General features: G+C 42.2%; 1 protein-coding gene across 4 annotated transcripts in view; it reads left to right on the forward strand.

Moving 5' to 3' along the window:
* The window catches only part of DST (dystonin), a 442077-nt gene that overhangs the window by 95066 nt on the left and 328317 nt on the right, over nucleotides 1-18694 (forward strand). For all 4 annotated transcript variants that reach the window (XM_037056335.1, XM_037056336.1, XM_037056337.1 and 1 more), the window contains exon 4: nucleotides 13321-13528. In XM_037056335.1, coding sequence (XP_036912230.1) covers nucleotides 13321-13528 — 208 coding nt within the window. The remainder of the gene's footprint in view (nucleotides 1-13320; nucleotides 13529-18694) is intronic.

Here is an 18694-nt window from a genome sequence, read left to right on the forward strand (position 1 = left end):
ATTTAGAAAATGGGCAAACCAGAGAGGTTAAATTCTCTCGGTAGCGTGGGTGGTGAGTAATGGAGCCAGAGGAGACCGTGGCCTTCTAACAGCCTGATAAAAGTCTTGTGTGATCTTCCTTTCCATTAAATTATACTGTGTGTGAGTTACAGCAGTTGTTTCTACTTCCCTGAAATGCAGTAAAGGTGACTCATAAAAGTCTCTTAAAGTAATATTGTAGCCAATTGAATTTATTAGGATTCTCCAGAGAAACAGAACCAATAGGACACACACACACACACACACACACACTTTAAGAATTTGGCTCACTGGATTGTGGGCTTGCACATTCAAAATCTGTAGGGCAGGTCTGCAGGCTGGAAATTCAGACAGGAATTGACGTTGCAGTCTTGAGTCGGAATTTCACCAGGCTAGAAACTCAGGTGGGGCTTCCATGTTGCAGTCTTGAAGAAATTCCTTCTTATTTGGGAAACTGTACACTTTGTTCTTAAGGCCTTTAACTGTTTGGATGAGGCCACCTGTACTACAAGGGGTAATCTGCTTTATTCAAAATCACATCTTAAAAAAGTATCTTCACAGAAACATCTCAACTAGTGTTTTGCCTAAAACTGGGTATGATAGCCCTGCTCAGTTGACACATAAATTAACCATCATATCCAGTGATTTTCACTGAATAGAGTTTTGAAGGTACTGGGCTTCTTTACCTACAAACTTTATGGCTGACTTCTCTGGTGTGGATGCAAGACACAGAACCAGTCCAGTAGGAAATGAAGCAGGCACACAAGAACAGCTATTATTGGTTTATTACGTTATTCCATGGTGTATGCATGTGTGTTTCTGATAAAATTCATCATATTGTTTTCTGCACACAGATACACATTTACAAAATTCTTTTTCTGTTAAATTGTTACTGGAGAAAGCTATCAGATTGGCTGGGAAAGCACCCATTAAGAAAGGAAGGAGAAAAAAGCCTTAAGGAATATTTCAGGGTCAGGAGTGCAGTTGAGAATGGGAAGAAGGTCACGCGATTGGAATTCACATAAACCCTAAGTGCACAGTATGACCAAGGAGGTGCGGGTTAGGTCTGCAAAGCCAGAGCACAGGATTACAACTGATAAGAGAGCCCAGTGGTGAAAGAATGAGTGCATTTGCTTTAGAAGCCCAGTGGGAAGAGTTCATCTACTTTCTCATTATAGACAATTAGAAGTGAGAAAAATATGAGTGTTACTGTTTTTGTTTTTAATTAATATAATATCATAGCTCATATACTGTTACAAAAATGTGTGTAAATGGCATATCTGCTATAATCTACAGTACAACTTCTGTGTAAAAGGGGATGATAGACAATGGCTTATACAATCTAGTTCTCTCTGCATGTGCAAGAAAAGGCCAATAGAAGCTCAAGTGCATAGTTTTACCTTGGTGCCAGCATGCCACCCCATCAGCAGGCCATTGTGCGACACTGACACTGCTCTTCTCCAAGGAGCAGGTGTCCTTGGTCACTCCTGCAGGGCCTGGGCCAAGGCTGAAGTTGGAGGGAAACTGGGGTCTCTTGAAGGTTGGAGTCTAGTCACTCTTCTGGATCACCATGTACTCTGTGGCTTATCAAAGAGACTTGGCATTGCAGGCCTCCTTGCATGACCCCTCGGGGCCCCACTCATTTCCGTACTGCCCTCTCCTTGTCTCCATGGTTCTACTTTTGCCTGATGCCTGACCTTCTTATTCCTTCTAGGTAAACTATGTTGACTTCCTACTCTGTTGGTCATGGCCCAACCTTCTTCTCCCTTTCTCTTTTTCTAGCCTCTAAATATTTCTCAAATCCATCCTCTCCTGTTCATCCCTAATTCAGAAACTTAGTTCAGGCTGTCATCATTTGCTGAACTGCCACAAAAACTGTAAACTAATTTTGTCTGAGGTTGACCCCTCTCCAGTCCATTCTCTCCGTGGCTGTCAGAGTCACCCTCTGTCAGAACAAACTACTTCTAGACCTTCAGCAACAATCTGGCTCCTACAGGGTGAAGTCCAAGTTCTAGCATGCAGGCCCTCTATGATCTCCATCTGCCACCTGCTTCCTCAGCCTCATCTGCTGCCACTTCCCCCTCCTGCTTTCTAAGCTCCTGACGATTTTTCCACGTTTCATTTTGCGCTAGTGGTTACTGAACTCATAGCTACCAACATCTCCCCTCTCCCCACTCCCTTCTCATTAGCTACCTTAATACCCATTTTGGACTAAGGTGGCAATAAGCAAGCCAGCAAGCGAATGCATTCCCCTGCTTCTCTGGTTCTGTAGTAATTCAAAGGAGCCTTACAAGGAAGAATAATGCTGAGGAAAGGAGGAGATATAGGAGGAGGCTGCTGTCACAGTGATCGTGTGTGTGTGTGTGTGTGTGTGTGTGTGTGTGTGTGTGTGTTTGAGTGAGAGAGACAGGCAGATACAGAGACAGACAGAGGGACAGACCAATGCTCGGCATTTCTAGCCCTGGTCGGCAGAGCTTCCTCTCTCAGTCTCTGCTCATGTGGGATCCAGCTGCTGAAGCAAAGCTGCCAAGTCAATGGATTTATTAAACACAGTCCTGGGGTCCACTCCCAGGAATGAGGTTCGGAAGTAGACGAACAGTCACTGCCCACACAAGGAATTCGAATCTTAGTCTATAAACTCTGGTGTTAAGACATCCCTTTTTGTTCTCATCTCAACTTAGGTTCTGACTTCCAGTCTTACATGTTGCCAGGCCTCAAGCTTGCTTCTCAGTTCCTCCACCTCAGAGTTTTCTTAAGCTTCTGGGGTCTTAGATGCCAAAGTGTCAGCAAATAGGAGGGAACATCAACGCCTCCAGGTAATGCTGACAAATCCACTCGACTGCTCCCTAGGGCCCTCCAGGCTGCTCGGGTTGCTGTTAGGACACAGGGACCTTTTGAAAGGTTAACTACGTGACTATCCCTCCTAGACACACCAGGCACCTATCTCTCTCAGAGTCTTCTGGGATTCACAAAGTCCCCTGCTTCAGGATCCACAGATGCTCCCTTGAGCCCAAGGGGACCTCTCTGTAGGCTGGGGAAAGTCTTTTTCACGCACTAGAACCTTCTGCCCTTTTCTGTAACCTTAGCCTCAGTGGTTTTCTTTTGTGAAAAGAAAAGGCAGGTATGCTTGCAGCCTGTTTCTGCTTCCTGCCCGGACACATACTTTCCCCAGGGACAAAGCAAGGAAGGGGCAGGCCCAGATGACCCCCTGAAAGAAACACCTATTACAAAGGCAAAATGAAACCAGAGCTAGTTCTTACCACAGATGGAGGGGCTTTGGGCCGCGTGATTGTTCTGGATGAATCGCAGATGCCCTAGGACTGGAATGTGCAGCAGATCTTAAGGAAAACCCCGATATTGAGGATATTTACAATGCACTTAGCATTTATTCTTCAGAGGGGAGGCTGCCGGTATACTGGGCTGTCACCATTCAGTATGAAGCAACCCTTCTGGGCAGAGTTTCCCACCAAGCCAGCTCAGAGGCAGTGGCCCTCCTTGGGTCTGGGAACCACTCCTTGGTCCTGGTCAATTGCAGCTCATAGTGGCCAGGCCTTCTTACTTCCCGTCAGCACACGTGCAACAAGCCCTGTTTTCCTCAGAAGCGGGCAGTGGAAGTGCCAGGCACTTAGTTTCATGGACTTAACTTCAGTGCAGTAAGAGAAACTTCTTTTTAAAAGAAAAAGTAATTCTTCCACTTGATTGAAGTAGTAACTGAAGTGAGAGAACAACCATGTAAAAGCTATTATCCAAAGCAATTTTCTGAAGTCTCACTAATAAAGACAGGTAATGAAAACAAAGCAATAAAGACACAGCCCCACCTACATTCAACAGGGGGGAAATGAATATAACTGCCTTTTTAAGATAATGTGTTTGTCTGAGCTTTTGTTGTTGCCTCCAACAGTGGGGACAATGAATTAAAAAACAACAAGAGGAATGTATTGGAGGAATGTGTCCTTGGAATTGAAGGTTCAATAACCAAGCTTGGGGAGGGATAGGTATGGGAACTACATTGGCCTTGTCTCCTGAGAGCTGCTAATAGTATGACCTTGTTCAATAACTTCCAGTCGTTGTGTTTCTGTTTGTTGTTTTAAATTTCCTGGAGTGACAATCCTATTGGCTCACCTGGAGTTAGTCATCTACCCCTGGGTTGCACACGGGTGACCAGGTAACATCACTAAATGCTAAAATTTGCTTTGTGCTTTCTACATTTTGGGCATTGCTTTTAACATTCTTCAAGTATTGTTTATTCTGCTACAATAACCCCATGTCTTATGTGCTATTATGTTTCCTATTTCTCAGATGAGAAACCAAGGCCCAGAGGGGCCAAGCAGCTTTCCAAGATCATATTGCCTTTACCCAACATTCAACCTTTGGCATGGCACACACACATTTTTAACTTTATAGGTGGGTAGGGTGGATGGTAGTTGCAGTTTGGTCTCTGGGAACCTCCTGTGTTTATACCTTGGGCCCCACATGGGTGATCATAGACAACATCTTCTTTCCAACAGAAGTCAGGGCCAGGACTTCCAGCTGTCTGAAGTCCTTGACCTCAAAGCCTCCTCCATGATCTAGACAAGAGTAGGAGAGACACGTGGGAGCAGGGCTGATCACAGAAGCCAAAAATGGCGGAATCGGCAGCAGCAGTGGTGGGTGGGTAGTTGAGCTAGATTCATGGAGAGCACGAGCCAGCATTCCCTGAGCCATACACTTCGGGTTCCTTTCCTGGGCTTTAGTAATGTTAACCAGGGCACTTGGGATGGGGCAGAATCCATGGAACAGATGGAGAGATCAGCACTTGGATGTCAATAGAAACCTGGTGTCACCTAATTCCATTTGTCGCTAATTTAACTGAGCTTTTTTAGTAGCCATCTTCTTTTTGTTTTGTTTTGTTTTGTTCCCTTCCCTCTCGTTTTCTTCTCTTTATTTTTTCAAGCTGTCATGCTTTTTTATTGATTACCATTATCGCTGCTCTCCCTGCCCCCATCATTGCTCCTTTACTCTCTGCATGCAACAATGCCNTGGGTGGGTAGTTGAGCTAGATTCATGGAGAGCACGAGCCAGCATTCCCTGAGCCATACACTTCGGGTTCCTTTCCTGGGCTTTAGTAATGTTAACCAGGGCTCTTGGGATGGGGCAGAATCCATGGAACAGATGGAGAGATCAGCACTTGGATGTCAATAGAAACCTGGCGTCACCTAATTCCATTTGTCGCTAATTTAACTGAGCTTTTTTAGTAGCCATCTTCTTTTTGTTTTGTTTTGTTCCCTTCCCTCTAGTTTTCTTCTCTTTATTTTTTCAAGCTGTCATGCTTTTTTATTGATTACCATTATCGCTGCTCTCCCTGCCCCCATCATTGCTCCTTTACTCTCTGCATGCAACAATGCTGCCCATTCCTTTGGTGCCAGAGCCCCCCAGTTCATAAGCCTAGAGGGTCCAGATATCATAAATGAATGGAGTGGACCAGGTAAGGATTGTGTCAGACTGAAAAACACATGCCCTTTCTAATTAGAGGAAACTACTACTAAGCCATTGTTTCACCTCTGAATTTTAATGCACATTCTCAATTTTTAAAAGTTTGTCATTAATTAGTTTTTTGAAACAATCGGCAGGGAAACCAAAACACATCTACGGGATGGCTCAACCAGCAGTTAACATTTTTGGATACTGATACCATTTGAGGAGAAAAGGAGGAAGGGAACGCTTGTATCTTTTTTTTTTTATTTAACTTTTGTTCAAGTACAGTTTTCTTTCTTGTATTCCCAGCCCTGCCCCCCCCCAGTGCTCCCCACCCACCTCCCATCTCCACCCCCCATCTTATGTGACCTTCATACTTATTCATGTGAGTCCATCCCCTTTTACTCTGTGCTTCTCTCCCCTCTACCCTCTGGACCCTGTCGGGAACACTTGTATCTTCATCCTGACTTCTAAATAAACTATAGATGCTCTGTCCTGCCCGGTGGGGCTCAGTTGGTTGTCACTTTGTCATGTAATCAAGAGGTTGTCAGTTTGATTCCTGGTCAGGTCATATACATAGGTTGTTGGTCCCATTCCCGGTCTAGGTGTGTATGATCCCCCATCAAATTCCCAGTCTGGGTGCCTATTGGAGGCAACCAATCGATTTTTCCCTTTCTCTCTTCCTCTCTCTCGAAAAGCAGTGAAGAAAATGTCCTTTTGTGGAAAATAAAAATAAAATAAAGGGACTATAGATGTTCCTGTTGATTTCTCCCTCCTAGTTGACTTTATACTGTAAATCATATTTTGTGTGTATCTTCATATTATTCCACTGGAAGACATATTTTTAGCCTAATATATAAAATGATAATTTTAATTGTAAGTTGGTTATTTATGACCTTTGCTCTTCTAGTTAGAGTTTAAGCTCCTCCCAAGCAGAAGTCTGAGTGCTTAAGACATATTTTTAATTGACTGATATAAATAAACATCCCTTTAAAATATAAGATGAAATACTCCTAGTTAAAGAGATGTTTTCAGTATTTGAGTTTGTGTTCTTAATGTGTTTCTGTTTTGTGGGGCTATTTTCAGAGTTATGTTTGATTTTGATTTTATTTTAGGCAAATTATTCAAAATTTCCTCCTCAGTTTGGAAAGACTGTAGGTGTTTAAATAGACACTAGTTCTTGATGTCTTTATTTCTGTAATTTTAATGTGATTGAATTGAGGTAGATTTGCAAAAGAAAGTGTTTATGCTGTTTAAAAAGTTTTTATTTATTTATTTTTAGAAAGAGGAGAAGGGAGGGAGAAAAAGAGAGAAACATCAATGTGTGCTTGCCTCTCAGGTGGCCCCCACTGGGGCCTGGCCTGCAACCCAGGCATGTGCCCTGACTGGGAATTGAACGGTGACCCGTTGGTTTGCAGCCCATGCTCAATCCACTGAGCCGCACCAGCCAGGATTTGTCTATGCCATGTTGAAAGATTTTTACAATTTTAGAAAAATTTGGTATTTTGATACTTAATGTAGGGTTTCTCTTACTTGTAATCTGTTTGGGGAGAGAATTTGGGGAGGTATAGGAGCACATAGGACCAAGGAGTCTCAGGGTTGCAAGAGAGCATGGAGTAAACCCGCGTTTCACAGTGAAGGCTTGGCTCCTTGGAGTGGGAAGGTACTCAATGCCACACAGAGTGGTCCTTTCCACCTTCGAGTAGCTGCATATTTGGGGGTGTTTTTTCTTGATTGTGAACTGACACCTGTCTCTGGTCATTTCCATGCTTTGGGCCTTGTTCTGAGCACAGAACAAGTCTAACGCTTTTGGGTTCCCCAAATACATGATAACCAGGTTCCTCCCAGTGTCTGGGACCACATTTTAGAGTGCACAGTAAACCATGATTAAGAGCACAGACTTTGGGGTCAAAAAGACCCAAATGGAAATCCTGGCTCCACCTTGTACTGACAGGATGACTGTGCACAAATTACTTCACCTCCTTAAGCATCTCTTTCCTTATTGGGTTACACTGAGTATTAAACAAGATAGTGAGTGAAAATGCTTAGTACAGTCTCTGACGACACTCACTCCATAAACGATGTGTATAGTTAGAACAAGCTGGTTGTCTTAATGCTAAGCCAAGACTGCCTAGATTATGAAGCCATGCTCCTCACGGAAATGAGGAGCCACTTACCTTGCAGAGCTTCTTACACAGATAGAGGAGAATGGTGTTGGAAATGTCTTTCTTCCCGTGTCCCAACACTGAGTTCAGTTCCCCCAGAAAGATAATACCAAGGGACACTCTACTGCACAATGTTTATATCTTAGAAAGACTTTGTGTCCTGAATTCCAGTGGTCTTCTTTCATGGGCTGGTGAACTGGGCCTCTCCGCTAGAGAAATCTTTGACTTCCTTAACTCTTTTCCCAAAGACTCCTCCCTTGAATCAGATCCAAGTACCTTCCAGCTTCCCTCCCTCTGACCTCCCTTTCCTCTCTGGCTCCACCCAGGCTGCGCTTCCTCTCTGAGTTAAGGGCTCCCACAGACCTCCCCTAAAGGAGGGAGTGAGAGCCAGCTGAGGCCTCACCAACCCAGAGGCCCCCCCCCTTACTATTTAAAGGTGGGTTTCAGTTGCCAGGCTAAATAAGAGCTATTTATTCAATGATAGAATACTTGAATTGTTTGACTAGTTTGAAAAAATTTAAAATTAAAACAAGTACCCGGTCCCCAAATTTGCCATTGCTCATTTTGTTTTCAAGGGTTAAACAGTTTCATACATTTTCCTTAACTATTTTCTTCTATATTTATTTACTTGTGGTAGATATTGTATTCCCTGGAGTCTCTAAAATCAGATAATGTACTTTTGATATTTGACTTATTTCCAAATAAAAAAGCAAGTATACAAGGAGGGATAGATGGTCTTGAGCCATGCCATGGATTTTTATACTCCATGTAAGAAGTTAGTGTTTGTACATACCTAATGAAGGAGATTTTAAACAAAATTGGACCTTCACATTTTCTAAATTTTGATTCCTTGTTTGTTTATATACAATATTAAAAAATATATGATAGAGAACTAACACTATGTTCACCATGCTGTATATTAAATGAATAACAGAAGGAGCTTCTTTTAAATCCTTCTGTCTAAACTTATGCTCAGGACCAAGGCAAGCAGATGGCTTCTATCTGGTGTCTTATATGATACAGGACAGCATTTCATTGCTTCTCTAGGGTATGTGAAGAACAGCTACAAGAAACTACTTAGATGGGCACTATCACTGTGTACTTGAACCTGGGGATCCTGATTTGTGAAAATAGGCCTAAACCAAGTGGCATTTAAAAAAAGTGAAAAAGGCCTTTTACGTGTTTTCCCCTCAACTCTTCATTTTGAAAATACTCAAATTTACAGAAAGTTGAATGAGTAATGCAATGAATACTTCTTGTTAACCTCTTGCTGCATCTTTCTGCTTTTATTGAAACAATTGAAAGTAAGTGGAGGCATCATGAGTTTCTTCAGCCTGCGTCTTCAAGAACACTTTCCTATATGACCATGATATCATTATCCCACTTTAGAAAATTAACAATAATTTCCAAATATTTTCTAATAAACAATCCATGATCCATGTTCAGATTTCCCAATTGTCCCCAGCATGTTCTTTTTTTAGCTTAAACAAAACAAAACAAAACAAAATAAACCAGAATTCAGTCAAAGTTTGTCTTTTAACTTAGTCCCTGCTTTGGGGTATGTATGTTTTATGCCATTGACCTCTTTGAAGAGGACAAGACAGTTAATTTGTAGACTATCCCACAATCTGGATTTGCCCAATTGTTTCCTCATGTGTTTTTTTGTTTTTTTAAAGTTTTTCATAAATTTTTGGAAATATACCTGTGGAAATATGCATACATCATAAGTATGTGGGTTTGTGAAAGTTCCCTTTCCAGCCCCTGAGATTCTAAAAGTCTGGCTACTTCACAAACCCTTATCTCTGCACTTGTTTGTGCGCTGCATTTAGAGCACACCTGGCACAGGGACAACTTCCTGGCACTTTCCTACAGATCTGGGTGCTAAGGCTGGGTGACTTCCAGTTTAGGCAGTTCCATTGTACTTATCTCAGATCTCTCTGGGGGGTTTCAATCAGAGAAGTCATTGTTTAGTTCCCCTTCTAAAAATGTTGCATTGTGTAATTATCCTGGCTTAGGAGCTTTGGGTTGTTTTCATACCACATGAATAAATTGGCTATTAGGAAAGTCATTTTTCAAGCTTTTGGTGATCTAATTCAATTGTTAAAACTGCTTTAATAACTAGGTTGTAATAAGACACTAGGCAGGGGTTTTTGTTTTTGTTTTCTCACAAACTAATGTTTTGTTGTTGCTGTTGTAGAGATCTAACATCAGTCTATAGGTGGCCCATGATCCTTCATTAAAAAATAAAAGAGCCAAACATTAAAGATATTCTGACATGTCAACTTTGTCTTTGCTATCTTAATTACCCTTTCCCCAACTTTGCCTTTATTATCTTAATTACCCTTTTCCCTCTTTTCTTGGACTCCACAGCTCTTTCCTATTTCTCTTGTTCTTAACACACATGCCAAATGGTGGTGATGACAGATGATGGTGTAAATTGGGGTCTTAAACTTGGGTCAGTAGGTCAATGACCCCCCTTTAAAATTTTATGCAGTTTGTGTGTGTTTATTTAAGAGCTTTTGCTTTGGAGACAGGTTTCCAAAAATTTCAACACTTTAGCTCTGTCTTTGGGCCCAGAATGGTTACAGCACTGTGTTAAATAGTTACTTCTTTCTGGGGCCTTTGATATTTTCTCTGACCTTTGACACAGTATTTTTTCTTTTTTATTAATCTTTTTGTGTATTTGTCTTAGATTATAAAATTAGAAGGAATAAAATAGAATCCATTATCATCTTGTCATCACCCAGAATTAACCACTGTTTATATGTTGATACATAGTTATTTATCTATTACTCTATCAATCATACCCGTCTTTCTGACCATCTGCACACACAGAGAGAGATTTTTTAAAGGAATCATTCTATATGAATCAATTCCATTTTGCTAAATGTGGACCAATAACACTTTTGTTTGATTTCTGCAGAGTAGTCCATTGTATGACTAGACTGTAATGTATTGACAGACACAGATATTTGTATTTTAATAGGAATCAAACCTTAGGCAGCAGAGTGGAAGAAAAGATGGGACCTTGGGGTTTTGCTGGTCAGCAGCGCTCCCTTCCTTTGTCTTACCCTTCCAAGCCCCACGTCAAAGGTTAGGCTCTGGACTTTGGGTCAGAGAAAGTGCTTTGTTTTTCCAAAAGAAAAGAGAACTGTACTCTTACACTCTTCCCTCTAAGCCCCAAATAGTGACATGAATTGACAAGTCATTTCGCATCAATGAAGAGTATAATAGTTTTAGAGGATTGATAGACTTCCAAGCAGCTTTGTTTAATGATTATCACTTCTGAATTTTTAGGATTCAAATGGGCCTAACTTGATATTGTTTGCCTTTTATTTTATAAAGCATTTGTGAAAATTATTGTCAAGAAAATCTCATACTTTAATTGTTAAAATGCTTGAATCATGTAGCCCGGGGAGAAACTTTATCATATATAAATATGTATGATTTTTCTCATTCTCTATGTGTATCTATATTTTGCTGTGATGTATTGCAGAAAGTTGTTGCCGATTGTCCTTTCTTTCTTTTCTCTCTTATCTGCTTACCAATGACACTACCAGATTAGAGGCTGCACCAGTCAACACCCTTGGGTCCAAGGGTAGTAACCGTTCCCATCTGGCCACGTGTGATTAATGGTGTTTATGCCATGGCATGAATAACATTTTGCTGTTCAATCAGCTGAGACTCTGGCCATTAAATTTTTTTTCACTTTACTAAAATCAATAACCTGTGAGCTTTGGAAAGGCAGTTCTTTAACAGTTATTCTCTAAGTCTGTTTGTAAAGAAATAATCAAATTACCATAGTCATTGAAAATAGTGCAGGCAACAAGAAGAAATATAATATCACAGATAAAGGATGACCTTAAGTAAGGACAGTGAGAAAGCCTTTTTAAGGAAGACAGAAGGCAACCAAAGAAACCCAATACCCTTTTGAAAGTCTTTAAGAATGTCACCCTTTTTCACAGATCCAGCCAACAACACAGCTTCAGAGAGCTCAAGATGAATTTCCAGAAAAGCATGGAAAATAAATTAGCTTGATGAAAGCATTCTGTGACTGACTTAATGCCACTCACAACTCTCTATGGACTTTAGCTACAATACAGAAAATCGATTTTATTTATTTATTTGCCTCAAGTGTGCCTACTACATTATTCCTACTAGGAAAACATACACAATCTAAATAAATAAACTTGCCAAGGCGATGAAAATTTCAGGTAAAATAAACAGAAGGCTGCTTTTTCAGGAAAGAATATAAAGATAAATCTTAGATACTTTATTTTGCGGGAAATACTGTGTCCTTTTAAAATGATGGTGTTGACCCCGTGCAGCAGTATGTCTGAGTGGAATGAAGTAAAGTCAATAATCTGGATTCTCTGGTAGTTTGTTTTACATGCCTCGGGTCAGTGCTTTGGGGTGTTGCTCACCCAGCCTGGTTTTGCTGTTGTCGTCACCACTGCTTTTGTGAGCAGCTCTTGTGTTTTTGCTCAAACTGCAGCACGCCTCACTGATTTACACCGGTAACCTGCGTCTTAGGAATATGTGACTGCAAGTTACATTTCAGGAATTCGAGTTATACCACTCTTTAATCTTTACCATGAGCTTCCGCAACATAGAATTCTAAATGGGAAAGTGAAGATTTCCCTTCGATGCTTTATTTTGTTTATAAAGTTGTTCACAGCACAGATGGTCAGCATCCTTGTTTCGATGGTACGCCCTCCAGATAATCACAAACTTGCCCCACATGGAAGGAAGGAATAACATTGTGCGCACCTCTTCTCCGAATAGAAGACGTAATGAAAGGTATGACCCTGCAGATTTGCTGCAGCTAGAGGAAGGGGTGACCAACCTCAGGCAAAGTGCTCTGGTAAAAGCATCATATTTCCATTCCACTGTGTAATGACCGGGAGCTGAGAAGAGCTCTGTTTCCGGTCACGGCACTGCATCATTCTCATTTACATTATTGGCAGCTGTTACTTTGCTAGAAGCTGAAATTATCTCAAGAACTCCAAACTGAGTTCAGATGTTTGTTTATTGGAGCTGGCTTGGGTTTCTGAAAACTGTCTCTTGTGTTCTCCCAGTCTTAAGAAAAGGCTCTTCTCAGAATCAGCCCTTCCCCCCTCCCTGCTCTTTTCCAGTAACCTGCTTTACTCCCATGAAGGAAATTAAATAGAGCACAGGGGCTCAAACCTGGTCAGAAAGGAGACTCCAGTGGTGAGGCGACCTGAAACAGAAAGGAACTGGGACTCAACATCCTGTATTTGTGCTTTGTGTTTGAAACTTAAGAGTTACTTGCGTTAATGAATTAACCAGCAGTCTAGTTTGGAAAATGTTTCTCCTGTCCTGGTGGGGGAGCCAAATACTATAGATTTGTAACAGGAAGGCTGTTGATTCTGGCTTCATTGTTGGGCCAGTCATTTGTGAGCTGGTGGCCGGACCGCAGGCCACACACTCCTGTGCAAATCTCCCATGCATTGGAACTGCCCGGGTATTGTTTCTGCTGCCGGAGTTGTGGAAAGAGCAGATGGTGAGCGCCGGGTTTCATTTCTTGTTTGTGTGTCCCCTCAGCGCCGAGGAGGGTGCAGGATGCCAGACTCAGTTGGGGGGCAGGGAGAGCGCTGTTGAAATCCATAAGCATATGCGAGTGTGCTGTGGTTAATGCCTTTTTCCGTGTCATCCTCTGTAGAGTTCCGGGAACGCGTCTTATCGCTGCTCCATGTCTTCCTCTGCGGATTTTTCTGATGAGGATGATTTCAGCCAGAAATCTGGCTCGGCATCTCCCGCTCCTGGAGATACCTTACCCTGGAATTTGCCTAAACATGAGAGATCGAAAAGAAAGATCCACGGGGGCTCGGTGCTGGACCCCGCCGAGAGGGCAGTGCTCAGGATAGCAGGTAAGAGCATCCGGGAAAGGGATGGAGCCAGGACGCGAGGTGCGGAAATTTGCCCATCTGCGCCACCTCGGGGTGTGGGGGTGGCAGAAAGGAGGAATGATATCTGGGAGCTGGTGCCCTGGGCTCAGATTTGTGGTCATGGTGGGACAGGAGGATGACCATGTTCACTCTGTGCCCCTGTTTTTTGATAAGAGCCATTAGCCCTGCCTGCTGGTGACTAAGCTGTTTGGCCCATCTTCTGGCTGGATGAATCAATACCTTTAAAACGCAAGGAGATATTTACAGCTACCTCTACCTGCATTAAAGTTTCCTATTTACAGGCAGTAGCTACCGTGAGAATCTGAAAGTACATTGTTAACTCCAGTGGGTACTAGTGTACTTGTCCGAAGCTGTGAGAGCCTTCCTTTTCATCTTTGCCCAGAAGCAGGAGGCTACGCAGATTTAACCAGAGTAGAGTCCTGGTTTTTGGTACCCAGGATGCAGAGGGTATTCCAGCAACTCAGAGGCCATTTCTTTTTTTTTTTTTTTAAGTGTAACATCCCTGTCAGTATTATGTATGTTCTTTTTTCTAGAGTAACATCCCTGTCAGTATCACGTATGTGCCTTTAGCGGCTTACTGTCGCCTGTGCTTTTGAGGGTTTAGCCATCAAGCATTCCTGATTAATTAATATATGGGAGGTGCCAATGTTTCTGTTCTGTGTTGACCCGGTGTTCTCTTGCACCGGCGTAAAAGTGGAGCCAGAAGTGATGGCTTGTTTTACCTAGCCGAAAGCTGAGAACACCTGGGAAATCAATCCTCCAACCCTGCAGCACCTGTGTGGTTTGTGTGTCTGTGTTCTGTGCAGGAGAGTTGCTTCTTGGGGTGGCTGTTCCTCCCTTCCTTTGATAATTGTTTTCTCTCGGAAATGGCAGTGGAGTAGGATGGAGTATGTCCTTGGGGCTCTCTTGCAAAGGCCAAAGGCCAGATGTTTTTCCGAACTGGTTTCTGTGGCCAGCTGGTCAGACCTCCTTTCTTCCCCGTCCCCTACTCTTAACTCCCACTAAGTTTCTTTTTTGGGGGGGGGCTCCTTCTATAATGCAAAGTTGGTAGTTCATCTTCCTCTGAGGGGGCTGTAGGGGGCAAGCCAGGAAATCAGCCACTCTGGCAGCTGAGAGTCCCCCTAATGTCCCCCTAGTGGGATTTTCTGATTACGGGAAAAACAAACAGCGCCCAGCCAGCCATTCTCTGTTCTGGGTTTCTGGGGCAACAGCCTGAGCTTCTTCTGGCTTCCCTTGTGAGATGCTGGCTGGTCTCACCCAGGCCTTTGGAGAGGCTAGGCCGAGTGGGGAAAGGGAGGGAGGAGGCAGGATGGAGGATGGAGAGATGGTTTGGGAGCCAAGGGAGAGTGAGCAGGGGTGGCTAGGGAGAACTGGGGCAGACCTGGCTCTTGACGCCTTCCTGGAGTACAAAGAAGGGTTTAGTCACTAAGGCCTGGTTTCTTGTCCTGTTGAGACATCCCTGGCCTGCTGCCCCCGCCCCCCAGCAGGTCTGAAGCACCAGGATGGACAGTGTGGGTATCAGATGTTTGGTCAGCAGAAAAGGAAGATAGGTGAAAGGAGGATGGTGAGAGAAGTTGTTGGAACTTGGTGGAAAACCCGGGGCATCAGAATGGGATGCCTGTATGTCTTGAATTTTTATGGAAGGTGGAAGGTATTTCTAGCTTGAGAGTTTTGATAGTGGTAGAAGACAGAGGTGGATATTGTGATTTTAGTTGTAAAGGAAGGGTTTTGAAAGAAGAACAGAACAGATATGTGTCGGGGGAATGAGATTATGTAAATTGAAGACTGTTAGGGAGAAAGTCATGGGAAGTCAAGGGAAGCTGGTGGAAGTAACTGTAAGTGTAAGCTCAAGGTGCGGAAGAACTTGGCCTCTAATGGGATGCAGTGGACAAGCAGATGCTCATACTAGTAGAGCAGGGGCCATGTCTTATTTTTGGTAAAGTGTTTGTCGAGTGATTTGTGGGGATAGCCACAAAGTTAGTGGTAGTCAATGCACTTGAGACCACAAAGTTATACACTTTGAAGATGATATTAATCTACAACAGAATACCACAAAATTAAACAACAAATCATAATCAATAATCATAGACTTGGGGGGCAGTCCACAAATATGTTTAATTATAATGTGGCTAAAATATGAAATTCAGATACACTATGTGTTAAATTTGCCACTGAGCACCCAGTGTGAGAATCAGGGAACAGGACTTCTGAGGGAATTTGGTGCTGTGGATAGTTTGAAAACGTACTGTTAATTAAGATTGGACTTTAACTTTATTATTAATTTTCACACTCTGCCTAAAACTCACCTCATCTCTGAAATTCAACCCTAGTAAGAGATGGGGTGAGGTTTAGAAATGGTTTAGGATGTCCATAGTGTTCATTACTTAGTAATAAAGAAGTTGAAAGTTCAATATTTTTGTTTTTAAAAATAAAAATACTGAACTGGCCATAAAAATAGAACTGAATATGAAAATGTCTAGAGTCAAAAAGGACTATATGGTCTGTGTAATCTCTTAATTCACTCCCATTTAATAAATATTTAGGGCCCTGGGAATAAAATGAAGAAAAGCACACAGTTCTGCCTTTGAAGAAGTCATCATCTAATGTGATAAATGGATGTGCTGTTAGACAATTATAACATGGTTTGAGAGATTAAGTGTAATGGCTAAAAGCACTGAATAGTAAAAGAACACAGTAAAAAGTCTAATTAACTTGGATAGAGAAGGAGGGGCAATGGGGGGGAGTCCTGAAAAGTTTCTGAGGGGAACCACCATTTGAGGTGAGATTTAAAGGGCCTTTTGGAATTAGAGTGAAAGGGAAGCCATTTCAGAGGGCTGAAACTACAAGAACAAAGATAAGGAAATACGTTTAAATGGAAACTTCTAGTAATGTGTGTAACTAAAGCATGGGGTCCAGTAGGGAGTAGCAGGTAGCAGAAACTAAAAGTGCTTGTGTAGCAATACTGAAGAGATTGGACTCACTGCTGAAAGACTTTTAACCTGTGCAGAGACATAATCAGGCTTACATTTCAGAAAAGTCTTACTGGTGATGGTGTCATATGTCAGAAACTTTATATTTATATTTATATTTTTTAAAAGACTTTATTTATTTTTAGAGAGAGGGGAAGGGAGGAAGAAAGAGAAACATCCATGTGTGGTTGCCTCTCAAGTGCCCCCCACTGGGGACCTAGCCCACAACCCAGGCATGTGCCCTGACTGGGAATCGAACTGGCGACCCTTTGGTTTGCAGGCTGGCACTCAATCCACTGAACCATACCAGCCAGGGGCAGACACTTTATATATATATATGTGTGTGTGTGTGTATAATTAAATATTTTATTTATTTATTTTTTTAGATAGGGGAAGGGAGAGAGAGAAACATCAATGTGTGGTTGCCTCTCAAGTGCCCCCCACTAGGGACCTGGCCCACCACCCCGGCTGTGCATTAGACTGGGAATTGAACCAATGACCCTTTTGTTCACACGCCAGCGTTCAATCCACTGAGCCACACTAGCCAAGGCAACACTTTATATTTTTAAAAGCACTTTTGTATTTATTATAGCTTCTTCATTTTAAAGTCTTAGACTATAATCTATGTCTTTCCTACCCCTCAGAGGGGTCAAAGTGAGAATAAGATAACAGAATGTAAGGAAATACCCACTGTATAAGTGCCTTTTACATAACAACAATCCAGACCCGCTGTTCTTAGTTACAGGATGTTGTAAGTTAGGGTTTTCAGTCTTCAACTGACTGAAGAAATACGTGGTTTTTCAGTGACAATACTATTTCAAAATACAGATTTTTTTTTGTCTCAGCTGAATTCTTTGAAGTTGGAATTGGAGCAGAGTCAGATGTTGGACTTGGGCAAACTTGGATTTTAATTCTCCCTCTATCACTAACCAGTTATGGTTTCTTGGACAAACTACTAAACTTTCATTTTTCTCTATCAAAGGGTCATGGTTGTGGTTATTAAATAAAGTTGTGAATGTAAAACAATTCACAAATTCCTTGGTACATGGAAAACGCTCTATAAATGATGGGTTACTGATAGCCAGATGCTCTTATAAGCATTTACTGTTGTTTCACTTAGGCCTCCCAACAACCCTGTGAGGTAGGTACTATTATTTTCTCCATGTTTAAGTCCAGAGATCTTCTGAGGGAAGGAGAGACTTCCCAAGGTCACCGAGCTGGGAAGTGGTAGAGCTGGGGTCTGAATTCAGCCAGTGTTGACTCCGGCCCAGCTCTTAACTGCTGTGCCTTTGCTGCTTCCCTATGGAATATACTATTATTATCAGCAGTTTGACCCGATATTACCATTCCAAGAATGCACAGGGCAAAGGCTGTTTTTGTAGACCACTCCAAATGCCGCTTCTGTCCATTTTGCCTGGCTCTTTAAAAACCACTTAAATGTGCACTGATTATATTCATCAAACTGGGTACTACTGTGTGTGTCAGTCTCTGATGAAGACTCAGATTACTTCCTTAATGACCTCAGTCATTGTGAGGGAACAAGAATGTTTGGGAGTGTACAAGTGTGGTCTGTAAAGGGAATGACTCAGGAATCTAATCACTAACCCTTTCGTCTCAAGAACGTGTACGATATGTGTTCATTACTTCATGAACCCATACATTCCTACCAAGTTGCAAGAAAACTCTAGTGATCCTAAAGGCTTGGTGGGACATGGAATGAAACTCAGATTCTAAGCTAACGGTCAGAATAGAAAAGAGAGGTGTGGTCTTTCTTTGATTGGAATAGGCCAATTGCTGAGTAGAAGTGAAGCATTCCAACTTAAGTTTTCTTTCAACAGTGTACAGTTTTTTTCGAGAGTACTCATCTCCATCTAAGAGTTAATGGAAGGAAAATGGTCCAGATTTACAACATGGAAAAAAGAAAGAAAGAAAATCATCCAGGGCAAAAGGCCAGTACATGTGAAAGGCAGACACAGGGAGGAAAGATGTGGGCAAGAAGTGAAGTTATCCTAAGTCAGATGGTGAACAGTGAGCGAGTTTATCTAATGATAATAGCTAACACTTATAAAGCTATTTAATATGGCCACTTTATGAGGTAGGCACTGTTATCCCCATTTTACTAATGAAGAGGGGCTGTGAGAGGGTAACTTGCTTTTAA

The sequence above is a fragment of the Sturnira hondurensis genome, unplaced genomic scaffold (assembly GCF_014824575.4).
Source record: "Sturnira hondurensis isolate 20B ecotype Veracruz unplaced genomic scaffold, ASM1482457v3 Scaffold0008908, whole genome shotgun sequence".
Lineage (NCBI taxonomy): Eukaryota > Metazoa > Chordata > Mammalia > Chiroptera > Phyllostomidae > Sturnira > Sturnira hondurensis.